The sequence below is a fragment of the Entelurus aequoreus genome, linkage group LG15 (assembly GCF_033978785.1).
Source record: "Entelurus aequoreus isolate RoL-2023_Sb linkage group LG15, RoL_Eaeq_v1.1, whole genome shotgun sequence".
Classification (NCBI taxonomy): domain Eukaryota; kingdom Metazoa; phylum Chordata; class Actinopteri; order Syngnathiformes; family Syngnathidae; genus Entelurus; species Entelurus aequoreus.
In genome coordinates, this window is record NC_084745.1 from 57,804,909 (window position 1) to 57,821,405 (window position 16,497).

Consider the following 16,497-nt stretch of genomic DNA (forward strand, 5'->3'; position numbering starts at 1 on the left):
GCTCTCATGGGTGGGACACTTCACAATCTGTCCAATCACAGTTGTGGAATAGCCAAGGGGGTGGAGTTAGTGACATAGGTGGACCAATCACATGCTTTTCCTTCCGACATGAGGAAGTTGAAGTTTGGCGGCGCCAAAAGTAAAAGGTGTGTGACATGGTAATATGTTTATGTTTGACTCTACAGGAGAGGGACAAGCGGTAGAAAATGGATGTTTTGCAGGCCTTCAGCAGGCAAGTGTCAAGTAAAGTTCTGTATTTGCTGCTTCAGGTGTATAATAATAATAATAATAAACATGTTTCATGTACACTAACATTTTTTGTTACAATAATGACATTTTTTGTGGTGCCCTTTATTTAGAAAAGTATGTAAATACATGTTAGCGGTACCAAAATATTGGTATGGGGAGCACCCGAGTTGCTCCAGTCCAACACAACATTTAGTGTTTATTAGTCAGTCATGAGGGGAGGATCCATAAAGTGTGAAGATGATGAAGTAGTTTGAGACACTTGTGATTTAGGGCTATATAAATAAACATTGATTGAAGTAGCTTCATTGAGTTTAGACTACTCTACTTTTTACACGTGACTAAAAGTCCTTGTTAAGATAAATGTTGTGATGGTTCATCAAATTAAACCTTTATTGCTAATCCTAACCCTTATTGTGGTTACAAGTCACCAGCAGCATCTTCGTCTTCAGGTGACAACTAGGAGTCTTCATCTCAACAGGAACAACATCCTAATGACAGCAGACATTGTACAGTAAGTGATGTTTGATTTTGTTTGTTGCCTCATGAAGTCTGCAGTGTGTAATAATCACTCATGTTGTTGATGTACCATGTCTGCTTAAAATGATCGACTTACATAAATATTATGAATGTTATTACATGACATATATACTTACATCATGTATATATGACATGTTATTATGAATGTTACTACATGACATATATACTTACATCATGTATATATGACATGTTATTATGAATGTTACTACATGACATATATACTTACATCATGTATATATGACATGTTATTATGAATGTTACTACATGACATATATACTTACATCATGTATATATGACATGTTATTACATGACATATATACTTACATCATGTATATATTACATGTTATTATGAATGTTACTACATGACATATATACCTACATCATGTATATATTACATGTTATTATGAATGTTACTACATGACATATATACCTACATCATGTATATATTACATGTTATTATGAATGTTACTACATGACATATATACTTACATCATGTATATATGACATGTTATTACATGACATATATACTTACATCATGTATATATGACATGTTATTATGAATGTTACTACATGACATATATACTTACATCATGTATATATGACATGTTATTACATGACATATATACTTACATCATGTATATATTACATGTTATTATGAATGTTACTACATGACATATATACCTACATCATGTATATATGACATGTTATTATGAATGTTACTACATGACATATATACTTACATCATGTATATATGACATGTTATTATGAATGTTACTACATGACATATATACTTACATCATGTATATATGACATGTTATTATGAATGTTACTACATGACATATATACTTACATCATGTATATATTACATGTTATTATGAATGTTACTACATGACATATATACTTACATCGTGTATATATTACATGTTATTATGAATGTTACTACATGACATATATACTTACATCATGTATATATGACATGTTATTATGAATGTTACTACATGACATATATACTTACATCGTGTATATATTACATGTTATTATGAATGTTACTACATGACATATATACTTACATCATGTATATATGACATGTTATTATGAATGTTACTACATGACATATATACTTACATCGTGTATATATTACATGTTATTATGAATGTTACTACATGACATATATACTTACATCATGTATATATGACATGTTGTTATGAATGTTACTACATGACATATATACTTACATCATGTATATATGACATGTTATTATGAATGTTACTACATGACATATATACTTACATCATGTATATATGACATGTTGTTATGAATGTTACTACATGACATATATACTTACATCATGTATATATTACATGTTATTATGAATGTTACTACATGACATATATACTTACATCATGTATATATTACATGTTATTATGAATGTTACTACATGACATATATACTTACATCATGTATATATTACATGTTATTATGAATGTTACTACATGACATATATACTACATGTATATATGTCACGTTATTATGAATGTTACTATTTTGTGTTACCTGTGTATCAACATAAAAAAGGGAGCGGCCCCCCTTCACATTCCTGACGGCCCCCCCTCATATATGCCTGCCTCCAACGGGCCCTGGCCCCACCCCTCTTTTTCCTGGCCCCACCCCTCTTCTTCGCCAGTCTGCACACCTTCATCATCATCATCATCGTGTCCAAGCGAGAGAAGAGCACCTCCCCCCTCCTCCCCCTCCTGCCAACATGGATGCTGCCTGCATGTAACTCAAGTCTGCGCACACGCAAGGTAAGCTAGCATCTGTCACGTGTACCGCCAACATAACATCCATCATCCAGCCTTCATCCATCCTTCCCTCCTGCATCCTTCACTCCTGCATCCTTTCATCCATCCGTCCTCCATCCTTCCATCCTTTTATCCTGCATCCTTTCATCCATCAACCCTCCATTCTTCCATCTTTCCATCCTCCATCCTTTCTCTCTAGCACCTTTTTGCTGACGTGGATGATTGTCTGTTTGAGATAATACTTAATATTTACATTCACGTTATGTAGTACTGTAAGCAGTAACATACTACATATTAATATTATATATTATGTATATATATATAGGTATTATGTGAAATAATATTCAGTGTTTTGTGAATTAATAATTGGTATTATGTGAAATATTATTCAGTATTATGTGAAATAATATTCAGTGTTATGTGAATTAATAATTGGTATTATGTGAAATATTATTCAGTATTATGTGAAATAATATTCGGTATTATGTGAAATATTATTCAGTATTATGTGAAATAATATTCAGTGTTATGTGAATTAATAATTGGTATTATGTGAAATATTATTCAGTATTATGTGAAATAATACTCAGTATTATGTGAAATATTATTCAGTATTATGTGAAATAATATTCAGTATTATGTGAAATAATATTCAGTGTTATGTGAATTAATAATTGGTATTATGTGAAATAATATTCAGTATTATGTGAAATAATATTAAGTATTATGTGAAATAGTATTCAGTGTTATGTGAATTAATAATTGGTATTATGTGAAATATTATTCAGTATTATGTGAAATAATATTCAGTATTATGTGAAATAATATTCAGTGTAATGTGAATTAATAATTGGTATTATGTGAAATAATATTCAGTATTATGTGAAATAATATTCAGTATTATGTGAAATAATATTCAGTGTTATGTGAATTAATAATTGGTATTATGTGAAATATTATTCAGTATTATGTGAAATAATATTCAGTATTATGTGAAATAATATTCAGTGTTATGTGAATTAATAATTGGTATTATGTGAAATATTATTCAGTATTATGTGAAATAATATTCAGTATTATGTGAAATATTATTCAGTATTATGTGAAATAATATTCAGTGTTATGTGAATTAATAATTGGTATTATGTGAAATATTATTCAGTATTATGTGAAATAATACTCAGTATTATGTGAAATATTATTCAGTATTATGTGAAATAATATTCAGTATTATGTGAAATAATATTCAGTGTTATGTGAATTAATAATTGGTATTATGTGAAATAATATTCAGTATTATGTGAAATAATATTAAGTATTATGTGAAATAGTATTCAGTGTTATGTGAATTAATAATTGGTATTATGTGAAATATTATTCAGTATTATGTGAAATAATATTCAGTATTATGTGAAATAATATTCAGTGTAATGTGAATTAATAATTGGTATTATGTGAAATAATATTCAGTATTATGTGAAATAATATTCAGTATTATGTGAAATAATATTCAGTGTTATGTGAATTAATAATTGGTATTATGTGAAATATTATTCAGTATTATGTGAAATAATATTCAGTATTATGTGAAATAATATTCAGTATTATGTGAAATATTATTCAGTATTATGTGAAATAATAATTGGTATTATGTGAAATATTATTCAGTATTATGTGAAATAATATTCAGTATTATGTGAAATATTATTCAGTATTATGTAAAATAATATTCAGTATTATGTAAAATCCATCCATCCATTTTCTACCGCTTGTCCCTTATGGGGTGGTGGGGGGTGCTGGAGCCTATATCAGCTGCAAATATTATTCAGTATTATGTGAAATAATATTCAGTATATGGGCAGCATGGTGGCAGAGGGGTTAGTGCATGTGCCTCACAATACGAAGGTCCTGAGTAGTCCTGAGTTCAATCCCGGGCTCGGGATCTTTCTGTGTGGAGTTTGCATGTTCTCCCCGTGACTGTGTGGGTTCTACTCCGGCTTACTCCCACCTCCACAGACATGCACCTGGGGATAGGCCCCTCCCACCTCCACAGACATGCACCTGGGGATAGGCCCCTCCCACCTCCAAAGACATGCACCTGGGGATAGGCCCCTCCCACCTCCAAAGACATGCACCTGGGGATAGGCCCCTCCCACCTCCAAAGACATGCACCTGGGGATAGGCCCCTCCCACCTCCAAAGACATGCACCTGGGGATAGGCCCCTCCCACCTCCAAAGGGGATAGGTTGATTGGCAACACTAAATGATCCCTAGTGTGTGAATGTTGTCTGTCTATCTGTGTTGGCCCTGTGATGAGGTGGCGACTTGTCCAGGGTGTACCCCGCCTTCCACCCGATTGTAGCTGCGATAGGCTCCAGCGACTTGAAAGGGACAAGCGGTAGAAGCGGCACTTAGCTTCAGTCTGTGGGGGGAAGGTGTTACACCCCACATCGTCCCCACTCCTGCATACTTTCATAGACCTGACTGGGACTTGAACCTAGTCCTCTTTGATCGGGAGCTAGCTGCTTTAACCACTCAGCTATCCTTGGTCCTCTTCACACTAGATTTGGGGCCCCAATGACATTTAATCCTCAACAAGTGTCAAGTTATATGACTCTGGGGTAAACACTTGCAAAACTAGCCAAAATGCTAAGAAGCTAATGTTAGCATATGTATTTGAACCCAGTACTACTGAGTACGAAGCAGCAGTCTGAACCATTGACCTATCCTGGGTGTTGTTGAGACGAGAGTCTGTCTCATTCACTAATGTCATGGTGACACCTGCCGTAGTAAACTGTGTTTGAGGTGAAACAAAATGTTGAACCTAAGTTACATATCAAACCAAATGGGACTTGAACCCAGGACCCCTGTATTGGGAGCCCACAGTGTCGACCATTGACCTATCCTCTGTCCCTTTGATTGATGGTTTTTGCTCATATACAAATGTAATCATTAAACTACGATAGAGGTGAAACAAAACACTAGCTCTTCCAAGGTATGGATTTGAACCCAGTACTACTGAGTGCAAGGCAGCAGTCTAAACCATTGACCTATATGGGGTGTTGTTGAGACAAGAGTCTGTCTCATTCACTAATGTCATGGTGACACCTGTCGTAGTAAACTAAGTTTAAGGTGAAACAAAACATAGAACCAACTAGGACTTGAACCCAGTACCCCTGTGTTAGGAGCCCACAGTGTGGACCAGTGACCTATCAAGACTTGATTTTTGCTGATATACAAATGTAATCAGTGAACTATGATGGAGGTGAAACAAAAAACTAGATCTTCCAAGTTATGGATTGAACACAGTAGTACTGAGTGAGAGGCAGCAGTCTGAACCATGGACCTATCCTGGGTGTTGTTGAGACATAAGGGGGAGGAGCTTGTCAATCACAGTCGGCAGTCCTTCTTAGAGAACTAGTAACTTATTATTATTCTTTATATAAGAATAATATCCACATAATACTAAATATTGTTTCACATAATACTGAATATTATTTCACATAATACAAAATATTATTTCACATAATACTAAATATTGTTTCACATAATACTGAATATTATTTCACATAATACTAAATATTATTTCACATAATACTGAACATTATTTCACATAATACTGAACATTATTTCACATAAGGGTTAGGGTTAGGGTCTGCCCGAATGCAACTGGGATAGGCTCCAGCAACCCCATAAGGGACAAACGGTAGAAAATGGATGGATGGAATATTTAATGTAATACTGAATAATATTTCACAAAATACTGAATATTATGTGTGTGAATGTGGAAATAGTGTCAAAGCGCTTTGAATACCTTGGCAGTAGAAAAGCGCTATACAAGAATAACCCATTTGACAAGTACAACCCATTTGACAAGTACAACCCATTTGACAAGTACAACCCATTTAACAAGAATAACCCGTTTAACAATAATAACCCATTTAACACGAATAACTCATTTAACAAGAATAACCTATTTTACAATAACCGATTTACAAAGAATAACCAATTTAACAAGAATAACCCATTCAACAAGTACAACCCATTTAACAAGAATAACCCGTTTAACAAGAATAACCCATTTAACACGAATAACTCATTTAACAAGAATAACCGATTTACAAAGAATAACCAATTTAACAAGAATAACCCATTTAACAAGAATAACCCATTCAACAAGTACAACCCATTTAACAAGAATAAACCATTTAACAATAATAACCCATTTAAAAAAAAAAAAACATTTAAAAAAATAACCCTTTCAAGAATAACCCATTTAACAAATATAACCCATTTAACAAGAATAACCCATTTAACAAGTATAACCCATTTAACAAGTACAACCCATTCAACAAGAATAACCCATTTAAGAAGAATAACCCATTCAACAAGAAGAACCCATTCAACAAGAAGAACCCATTTAACAAAAATAACCCATTTAACAAGAATGACCCATTTAAATAGTATAACCCATTTAACAAGAATGACGCATTTAAATAGTATAACCCATTTAACAAGAATAACCAATTTAACACTAGAAGTCCCAGCATTTTTCTGTCTACCTAGAAGACCCAGAGAGGGGTCATTTGGCCCGACGCTTTTCCCGAATACACTAATCACTCATTTTGTTATGGTAATGAGGCTGTTAGGGGCAGTTTGTCTAGGTAGACAGAAAAATTATACATGTGGGAAATGCCGAAAGGAGCAATGGCAGTGCCAGGATTGTGAGTGACTGCTCAAATGTATGTCAGTCACGTTTACATGGACATGGTTTTTCATTCTTTGTAAATATGCTTTTTTCTTTGTAAATTTTTTTTTTAAACTATTTTTGGCACACAAAAATAACAATTGCTTCTGCAACAACCCTCCACACCAAAACTGGGAAAACAGTTGCTTTTTCATTCTTTGTAAATATGTTTTGTTTTGTATTTTTTTTAACAATAAATGTCAGAGTGTTGATCCCTTCATTCTGTTGATCCTTGCAAAAACACACACAACCTACCTCAGAACTAAAGCTTGAGCTGTAAGGTCCCCTCCCCCACACAGGCTCAAGTGGCCCCCTGCCGTGTGCCACTAACAGCCACATTTTCATAACAAAAGGAGTGTCCACAGGGGGGACTAGGGGTCAAATGACCCTCTTGTGTGTTTTCTAAGTAAAAATGTCAATTGACCCTTCTCTGGGACTTCGCGTGTTAACAAGTATAACCCATTTGTATGCTAATTGCAAAGATGCATACAGTGCCACTGTCCTGCCCCCCCTGGGACGGTCTGATCACAATCTGGTGCTTTTAACACCTCAATATGTTCCTGCTGTGAGGAGGCAGCCTGTCTCAACAAGAAAAAGAAGCTAGCCTTCAGATCCGGTGATCGGGACGAGTTGAGGAGGATTCAGTGGCAGCTTAAAGTTCAGCTGCAAGAAGGGAAAGATGCCTACAGAAGGAAACTCCAACAGAACAACACTCGTGATGTGTGGAACAAGTATAACCCATTTAACAAGAATAACCCATTCGACAAGAATAACCCATTCGACAAGAATAACCAATTCAACAAGTATAACCCATTTAACAATAACCCATTCGACAAGAATAACCCATTTGACAAGAATAACCAATTCAACTAGTACAACCCGTTTAACAAGAATAACCCATTCAACAAGAATAACTAATTCAACAAGTGTAACCCATTTAACAATAACCCATTTGACAAGAATAACCCATTCGACAAGTATAACCCATTTAACAAGAATAACCCATTTAACAAGAATAACCCGTTTAACAAGAATAACCCATTCGACAAGAATAACCCATTCGACAAGAATAACTAATTCAACAAGTGTAACCCATTTAACAATAACCCATTTGACAACAATAACCCATTCGACAAGAATAACCAATTTAACAAGAATAACTTGTTTACATTTAACATATGTAAAATCAATGAAAATGAACATGAAAAGATGAAATAGGAAGAAATCCATGAAAATATTGATTTAAAATAACGTGAATAAAATAAATAAAGGTGTATAAAAAGTCAAAGCAAAAAGAAATGAAAAGTGGTTTGAAACAGGAAATGGGAAAAAGGACTTGTTTGGAAACAATGTGCACTCTTTTTGCAGACGGGGGTTACGATGAGCCAAGAGCCGGCGAGCGCCCCCAGCTGGCTGATCCCTGACCCCACAGCCTGGGCCAGCGGAGGCGGGGGTCCGACGGACAACGCCAGCACGGCGGCGGGCACCTTCCCCCCGGAGGAGTCGCTGTCGCCCCGCCAGCCGCCTCCGCCCGTCAACCCGTGGGACGTGGTCCTGTGCACGTCCGGCACCCTGATCGCCTGCGAGAACGCGCTGGTGGTCCTGGTCATTTGGCAGAACCCGGCGCTGCGAGCCCCCATGTTCCTGCTGATCGGCAGCCTGGCTCTGGCCGACCTGCTGGCCGGCTTGGGTCTGGTGCTGCACTTCACCTGCGCCTACCTGCTGCGCTCCGACTCCGCCCAGCTGCTGACCGTAGGTCTGGTGGTGGCGTCCTTCTCCGCCTCCGTCTTCAGCCTGCTGGCCATCACCATCGACCGCTACCTGTCGCTCTACTACGCGCTCACCTACAACTCGGAGCGCACGGCGGCGTTCACCTACACCATGTTGCTGCTGCTGTGGACTCTGTCGCTGGGTCTGGGCCTGCTGCCCGTCACCGGCGTCAACTGCCTGGCACAGGAGGCGGCGTGCAGCGTGGTGCGCCCGCTGACCAAGAACAATGTGGCCGTGCTGTCCGTCTCCTTCCTGCTGCTCTTCGGCCTCATGCTGCAGCTCTACGTGCAGATCTGCAAGATCGTCATGCGCCACGCCCACCAGATCGCCCTGCAGCACCACTTCCTGGCTGCCACGCCGCACTACGTCACCACGCGCAAGGGCGTGTCCACGCTGGCCATCATCCTGGGGACCTTCGCCGCCTGCTGGATGCCCTTCACCGTCTACTCGCTCATCGCCGACTACACCTACCCGCCGCTCTACACCTACGCCACGCTGGTGCCCGCCACCTACAACTCCGTCATCAACCCGCTCATCTACGCCTTCCGCAACCAGGAGATCCAGAAGGCGCTGTGGTTGGTGTGCTGCGGCTGCATCCCCGCCGGCGTGGCCCGCCGGGCACGGACTCCGAGTGACGTCTGACCGCGTCGACCCGACCTTTTCCGGCCCGGGGGGGGCGGGTCCGCGCGGGAGTGTTGCTTGGCGATGGAGCGGACGGCCGCCATTTTTCTCGTCACCGAGGTTTTGCCTCTCTTGTCTTCCTCGCCGGATGCGGTGCATGCTGCCCCCGCCCTCCCTCGGTCTGGTGCCACGCCCCTCCGGTGCTCTGCGGGGGCTGCGTCACCAGCAAAGCTTCCGCCCTCGGCGCGGCTTGCAGCTAAAAATAGATCAGCAGGTCCTCCGCACACGGAGACCAGAAAAATGGTGGATTTTTACTGGAGTCTTACGTTTGCACGTCTTTGACACACACACACACACACACACACACACACACACACACACACACACACACACACACACACACACACACACACACACACACACACACACACACACACACACACACACACACACACACAGGTTGTAAGAGCATGTTGTGTAGTTCTGACTTAAAGTGACATGCACTTTATTTGGGGGATGATGACGACTATGAAGATGAAGATGCACAAGTCTACCAAACATTGTGTGTGTGTGTGTGTGTGTGTGTTGCTTAGTTCTTGACTTTCTAGTAAAAGCAAAAGTACACAACTGGACTCTGTCCTTCTTTCCTGCCGCCCACCTGTCCCTCCTGTTGCCATGGTAACCCCGCCCTCAGGCAGGGAGGTGTATTGTAAGTGAGGAGACTCTTCATCCTCCATCTTTTTATTCCTCTCTGGGTCAAAGGTCAGCCTATACACATGGCTCAAAGAGAAGTTCCAACACTGGCAACATGACAGGTGTCTTATGACAGGTGTGGTAATACAGGTGTCTTGTTATAGGTGTGGTATTAAAGGTGTGTTATTACATAAGGTGAAGCTTGCAGGAAGTGCTCACAATTACACTATATTTTCTAAACACACAGCAAGTATCACTTCTTGCCTCCGTCAGTCGGACCAACCGTCAGTCAGACCAATCGTTGCCCTCTGTCAGTCGGACCGACCATCAATCGGACCAATCATTGTCCTCCGTCAATACCAACAGTCAGTTGGACCAACAGTCAGTTGGACCAACAGTCAGTTGGACCAACAGTCAGTCAGACCAATGGTCAGTCAAACCAACCGTCAGTCGGACCAATCGTCCTTTGTCAGTCGGACCAACAGTCAGTCTACCAATCATTGTCCTCCGTCAGTCAGACCAATCGTCCTCCGTCAGTCGGACCAATCGTTGTCCTCCGTCAGTCTGACCAATCGTCCTCCGTCAGTCGGACCAACAGTCAGTCTGACCAATCATTGTCCTCTGTCAGTCAGACCAATCGTCCTACGTCAGTCAGACCAATCGTTGTCCTCCGTCAGTCGGACCAACGGTCAGTCGGACCAATTGTTGTCCTCCGTCAGTCTGACCAATCGTTGTCATCCGTCAGTCTGACCAATCGCTGTCCTCCGTCAGTCTGACCAATCGTTGTCCTCCGTCAGTCTGACCAACAGTCAGTCTGACCAATCATTGTCCTCCATCAGTCGGACCAATCGTTGTCCACCGTAAGTCGGACCAACAGTAAGTCGGACCAACCGTCAGTCGGACCAATCGTTGTCCTCCATCAGTCGGACCAACAGTCAGTCAAACCAATCGTTGTCCTCCGTCAGTCGAACCAACCGTCAGTCTGACCAATCGTTGTCCTCCGTCAGTCGGACCAACAGTCAGTCTGACCAATCGTTGTCCTCCGTCAGTCGGACCAACAGTCATGGACCAACCGTCAGTTGGACCAATCGTTGTCCTCCGTCAGTCGGACCAACCGTCAGTCAAACTAATCGTTGTCCTCCGTCAGTCGGACCAAGTCAGCCTGACCAATCGTTGTCCTCCGCCAGTCGGACCAACAGTCAGTCTGACCAATCGTTGTCCTCCGTCAGTTGGACCAACAGTCAGTTGGACCGATAGTTGTCCTCCGTCAGTCGGACCAACAGTCAGTCTGACCAATCGTTGTCCTCTGTCAGTTGGACCAACAGTCAGTCGGACCGACCGTCAGTTGGACCGATCGTTGTCCTCCGTCAGTCGGACCGACCGTCAGTCTGACCAATCGTTGTCCTCCATCAGTCGGACCAACAGTCAGTCGGACCAACAGTCAGTCTGACCAATCGTTGTCCTCCGTCAGTCAGACCGACAGTCAGTCTGACCAATCATTGTCCTCCGTCAGTCAGACCAACAGTCAGTCAGACCGACCGTCAGTCGGACCGATCGTTGTCCTCCATCAGTCGGACCGACCGTCAGACGGACCAATCGTTGTCCTCCGTCAGTCGGGCCAATGGTCTGTCGGACCAATCGTTGTCCTCGGTCAGTCGGACCAATCGTTGTCCTCCGTCAGTCAGACCGACAGTCAGTCGGACCGACCGTCAGTCGGACCGATCGTTGTCCTCCATCAGTCGGACCGACCGTTGGACGGACCAATCGTTGTCCTCCGTCAGTCGGGCCAATGTTCAGTCGGACCGGTCGTTGTCCTCCGTCAGTTGGACCAATCGTTGTCCTCCGTCAGTCGGACCAATCGTTGTCCTCCAGCTCCGACTCGTCCTCAGAATCGGAGTATTCCACAGCAATGCGGCGAGACAAGATGGTGGCCACGTCGTTCCCCACAGGTTCCCTCTTGGCTTGCTGCTCCTGCTGCTCCTGCACCTTCTTCAGCTGGATGCCTGCATCAGTACATCAACAAGTATAGCATCAGTACATCATCAAGTACATCATCAGTACATCATGAAGTACTTCATCAGTGTATCATAGGGGTGTAACGGTACAAAATAATTTTGGTTCGGTACGTACCTCGGTTAGAGGTCACGGTTCGGTTCATTTTCGGTACAGTAAGAAAACAACAAAATATAAATGTTTTGGTTATTTATTTAGCAAATGTGTAAACAATGGCTTTATCCTTTTAACTTTGTTCCCACTATAATAATTCTGCCCACGTTAATCAACATTAAACTGCCTCAAGTTGTTGCTCAGATGAAATAAAATGACAAAACTTTTCTTCTACATATAAAAAGTGCAACATGAAACAGTTTCAAGTCAACTCATCATGCTTCATTTATTACAGCATTTGGGAAGCCTGTAGTTGATTTATGATGTAAATGTTATATTTGTATCAACATGTGATAGCAGGGACCCTGCCATTCTAAACTAGGCCGCTCCATTACTAATGATTCATGTAAAAATAGTACAATAGCAATAGGAGGGACTATTCATCCCTGAACACCATGGAGTTCATGTAGGCTTAATGATGCACTTATATCAACTTATATCAACTATCAGAGACAGAAACTCTTCATTTAACATAATGTCCTTTTTTGCTGCTTCAACACAGCTCAATCAACACAGAAAAAGGTCAAGTCAAATAACAGACAGACAAGGGCTTTGCTGTCCGTAACACACACACACACACACCGCAAAATGAGCTAACGTTGCGCTAAAAGCTAATTAGCCTTCACCTCAAGCCAGGACTGCGAGCGAGCTGAGCTGCCTTTTATATTTCTAGAAGGTCAACGGGCTCATAGTGATGTTACTAGTAGTTGACTGGGAGGTGTTTATTATCATTTGTGGAGAGTCCGCTGCCTGATGCTTACCTCCATCCATCCATCTTCAACCGCTTATCCGGAATCGGGTCGCGGGGACAGCAGCTCCAGCAAAGACCCCCAGACTTCCCTCTCCAGAGCAACATTTGCGACTTCCTCCTGGGGAATCCCGAAGCGTTCCCAGGCCAGAGAGGAGATGTAATCCCCCCATCTGGTCCTTGGTCTGCCGCGGGGCCTCCTCCCAGTGGGACGTGCAACGAGGACCTCCCTAGGGAGACGCTCGTGAGGCATCCGCACGAGATGCCCGAACCACCTAAGCTGGCTCCTTTCCAAGCGAAGGAGCAGCGGCTCTACTCCGAGTCTCTCTCGGGTGACTGCACTTCTCACCCTATCTCTAAGGGAGATGCCAGCCACCCTTCTGAGGAAACTCATTTCGGCCGCTTGTATCCGCGATCTTATTCTTTCGGTCATTACCCACACTTCATGACCATAGGTGAGAGTAGGAATGTAGATAGCTCGGTAGACCGAGAGCTTTGCCTTCTGGCTCAGCTCCCGTTTCGTCACAACAGTGCGGCAGAGAGACTGCAATACTGCCCCAGCTGCTCCGATTCTCCGGCTGATTTCCTTCTCCATCTTTCCCTCACTCGTGAACAAGACCCCGAGATACTTAAACTCCTCCACCTGGGACAGAGTCCTGTCCCCTACCCGGACTGTACAAACCATCGGTTTCCTGCTGAGAACCATGGCCTCAGATTTGGAGATGCTGATCCTCATTCCAGCCGCTGAACACTCGGTTGCGAACCGATCCAGTGAGAGCTGAAGGTCACGAACCGAAGGTGCCATCAGGACCCCATCATCTGCAAACAGCAGTGACGCAACCTTTAGCCCCCCGAGACGTATACCCTCTCCGCCATGGCCACGACTCCGCCTAGAAATCCTGTCCATGAAAATCACAAACAGGATAGGTGACAGAGCGCAGCCCTGGCGGAGACCAACCCCCACTGGAAACGGATCCGACTTACATCCAAGCACCCGGACACAACTCTCGCTTTGGTTGTACAGAGATTGGATGGCCCTCAACAGGGTTCCCCTCACTCCGTACTCCCTCAGCACCTCCCACAAGATCTCCCGAGGGACGCGGTCATACGCCTTCTCCAAATCCACAAAACACATGTAGACTGGATAGGCATACTCCCAGGCCCTCTCCAGGATTCCCGCAAGCGTAAAGAGTTGGTCAGTTGTTCCACGACCAGGACGGAATCCACATTGCTCCTCTTGAATCTGAGGTTCGACTATCGGCCGGACCCTCCTTTCCAGTACCTTGGCGTAAACTTTCCCAGGGAGGCTGAGTAGTGTGATACCCCTGTAGTTAGCACACACCCTCTGGTCCCCCTTTTTGAAAAGGGGAACCACCACCCCAGTCTGCCACTCCCTCGGCACTGTCCCAGACTTCCACGCAATGTTGAAAAGGCGTATCAACCAAGACAGCCCATCAACACCCAGAGCCTTCATCATTTCTGGACGGATCTCGTCAACCCCCGGAGCTTTGCCACTGTGGAGTTGTCTAACTACCTCAGTGACTTCACTCCGAGAGATCAACGTCGATCCCCCATCATCCTCAGGCCCTGCTCCTATCAGGGAGGGTGTGTCTGATGTATTTGGGTTCAGGAGTTCCTCAAAGTGCTCTTTCCAACGCCCCACGACTTCCTCACTTGAAGTCAGCAAAGTCCCATCCTTGCCGTACACAGCTTGGATGGTTCCCTGCTTCCCCCTCCTGAGGTGCTTACCTGCTAAACGCTAAGCACTGACTACATGCGCTCTGAATACGCACTGCTGATTGGCTGTTACCGCTCTGTGTGTAACCAATCAGATGGTTGTGTGGGTGTGACAATGCTGGGTGTTGTGTAGAGGACTGACAGAAACAGAGGCAGAAGGAAGCGGAGGCGGCTACTTAATATGTTCTTGTGGAAACTCATTCGATACCTCCGAACCAAACCTAAACCCCCGTACCGAAACGGTTCAATACAAATACACGTACCGCTACACCCCTAGTGTATCATCAAGGGAATCATAAGTACTTCATCATAAGTACATGAAGTACATTATAAGTAACTCATCAGTACATCATCAAGTACATAAGTACATCACCATCATCAAGTACATCATAAGTACTTCATCACAATCATCAAGTACATCATCACTATAATCAAGTACCTCATAAGTAACTCATCAGTACATCATCACCATCATCAAATATTATATAATAAATACAATAAAATATATACTGTAAAATAAATACTGTTAAATAAAGACTATACAATAAATATGATAGAATAAATATTATAAAATAAATACTATAAAATATATACTATAAAATAAATACTGTTAAATAAAGAACACAAAATAAATACTGTTAAATAAAGACTATTAAATAAATACTGTTAAATTAAGAGTATAAAATAAAAACTGTTAAATAAAGACTATAAAATAAATACTGTTAAATAAAGACTATAGAATAAATATGATAGAATAAATATAATAAAATAAATACAATAAAATATATACTGTAAAATAAATACTGTTAAAGACTACACAATAAATATGATAGAATAAATATTATAAAATAAATACTATGAAATATATACTATAAAATAAATACTGTTAAATAAAGACTATAAAATAAATACTGTTAAATAAAGACTATAAAATAAATACTGTTAATAAAGAATATCAAATATATACTGTAAAATAAATACCATAACATAAATATTGTTAAATAAAGACTATACAATAAATATGATAGAATAAATATTATAAAATAAAAAATATATCCTGTAAAATAAATACTGTTAAATAAAGACTATACAATAAATATGATAGAATAAATATTATAAAATAAAAAAAATAAAATATATACTGTAAAATAAATACTGTTAAATAAAGACTATACAATAAATATGATAGAATAAATATTATAAAATTAAAAAAATAAAATATATACTGTAAAATAAATACTGTTAAATAAAGACTATACAATAAATATGATAGAATAAATATTATATAATAAATACTATAAAATAAATACTGTTAAATAATTAACATAAAATAAATACTGTTAAATAAAGACTATTAAATAAATACTGTTAAATTAAGAATAAAAAATAAATACTGTTAAATAAAGACTATAAAATAAATACTGTTA

At 40.8% G+C, this 16,497-nt stretch overlaps 2 protein-coding genes across 4 annotated transcripts in view; one reads left to right on the forward strand and one right to left on the reverse strand.

The window, feature by feature from the left end:
* Positions 1-88: 88 nt before the first annotated feature.
* On the forward strand, positions 89-10,362 carry gpr12 (G protein-coupled receptor 12). 2 transcript variants are annotated; one of them, XM_062021853.1, is made up of 4 exons: positions 89-243; positions 699-760; positions 2,471-2,591; positions 8,704-10,362. In XM_062021853.1, exons 1-4 carry the CDS (start codon positions 211-213, stop codon positions 9,745-9,747), a joined length of 1,260 nt encoding a protein of 419 aa, XP_061877837.1. In that variant the 5' UTR covers positions 89-210; the 3' UTR covers positions 9,748-10,362. The 2 variants fall into 2 exon arrangements, with proteins under 2 accessions (XP_061877837.1, XP_061877838.1); XM_062021854.1 differs by having other exon boundaries at positions 223-243; positions 2,362-2,591; positions 8,704-10,361.
* The window catches only part of wasf3b (WASP family member 3b), a 49,478-nt gene continuing 43,195 nt past the window's right edge, over positions 10,215-16,497 (reverse strand). Inside the window, exon 9 of one of the 2 annotated variants that reach the window (XM_062021852.1) lies at positions 10,215-12,422. In XM_062021852.1, the coding sequence (XP_061877836.1) occupies positions 12,265-12,422 (158 nt within the window). In that variant the 3' untranslated portion in view covers positions 10,215-12,264. The remainder of the gene's footprint in view (positions 12,423-16,497) is intronic. The other variant, XM_062021851.1, reaches the window with a different exon arrangement.

Coding starts and splice junctions, on each gene's coding strand:
- gpr12 (XM_062021853.1), top strand. CDS start 211: ATGTTTTGCAGGCCTTCAGCAGGCAAGTGTCAA. Junction 244..698: donor CTTCAGCAGGCAAGTGTCAA/GTAAAGTTCTGT, acceptor CTTCGTCTTCAG/GTGACAACTAGGAGTCTTCA. Junction 761..2,470: donor ATGACAGCAGACATTGTACA/GTAAGTGATGTT, acceptor CTTCTTCGCCAG/TCTGCACACCTTCATCATCA.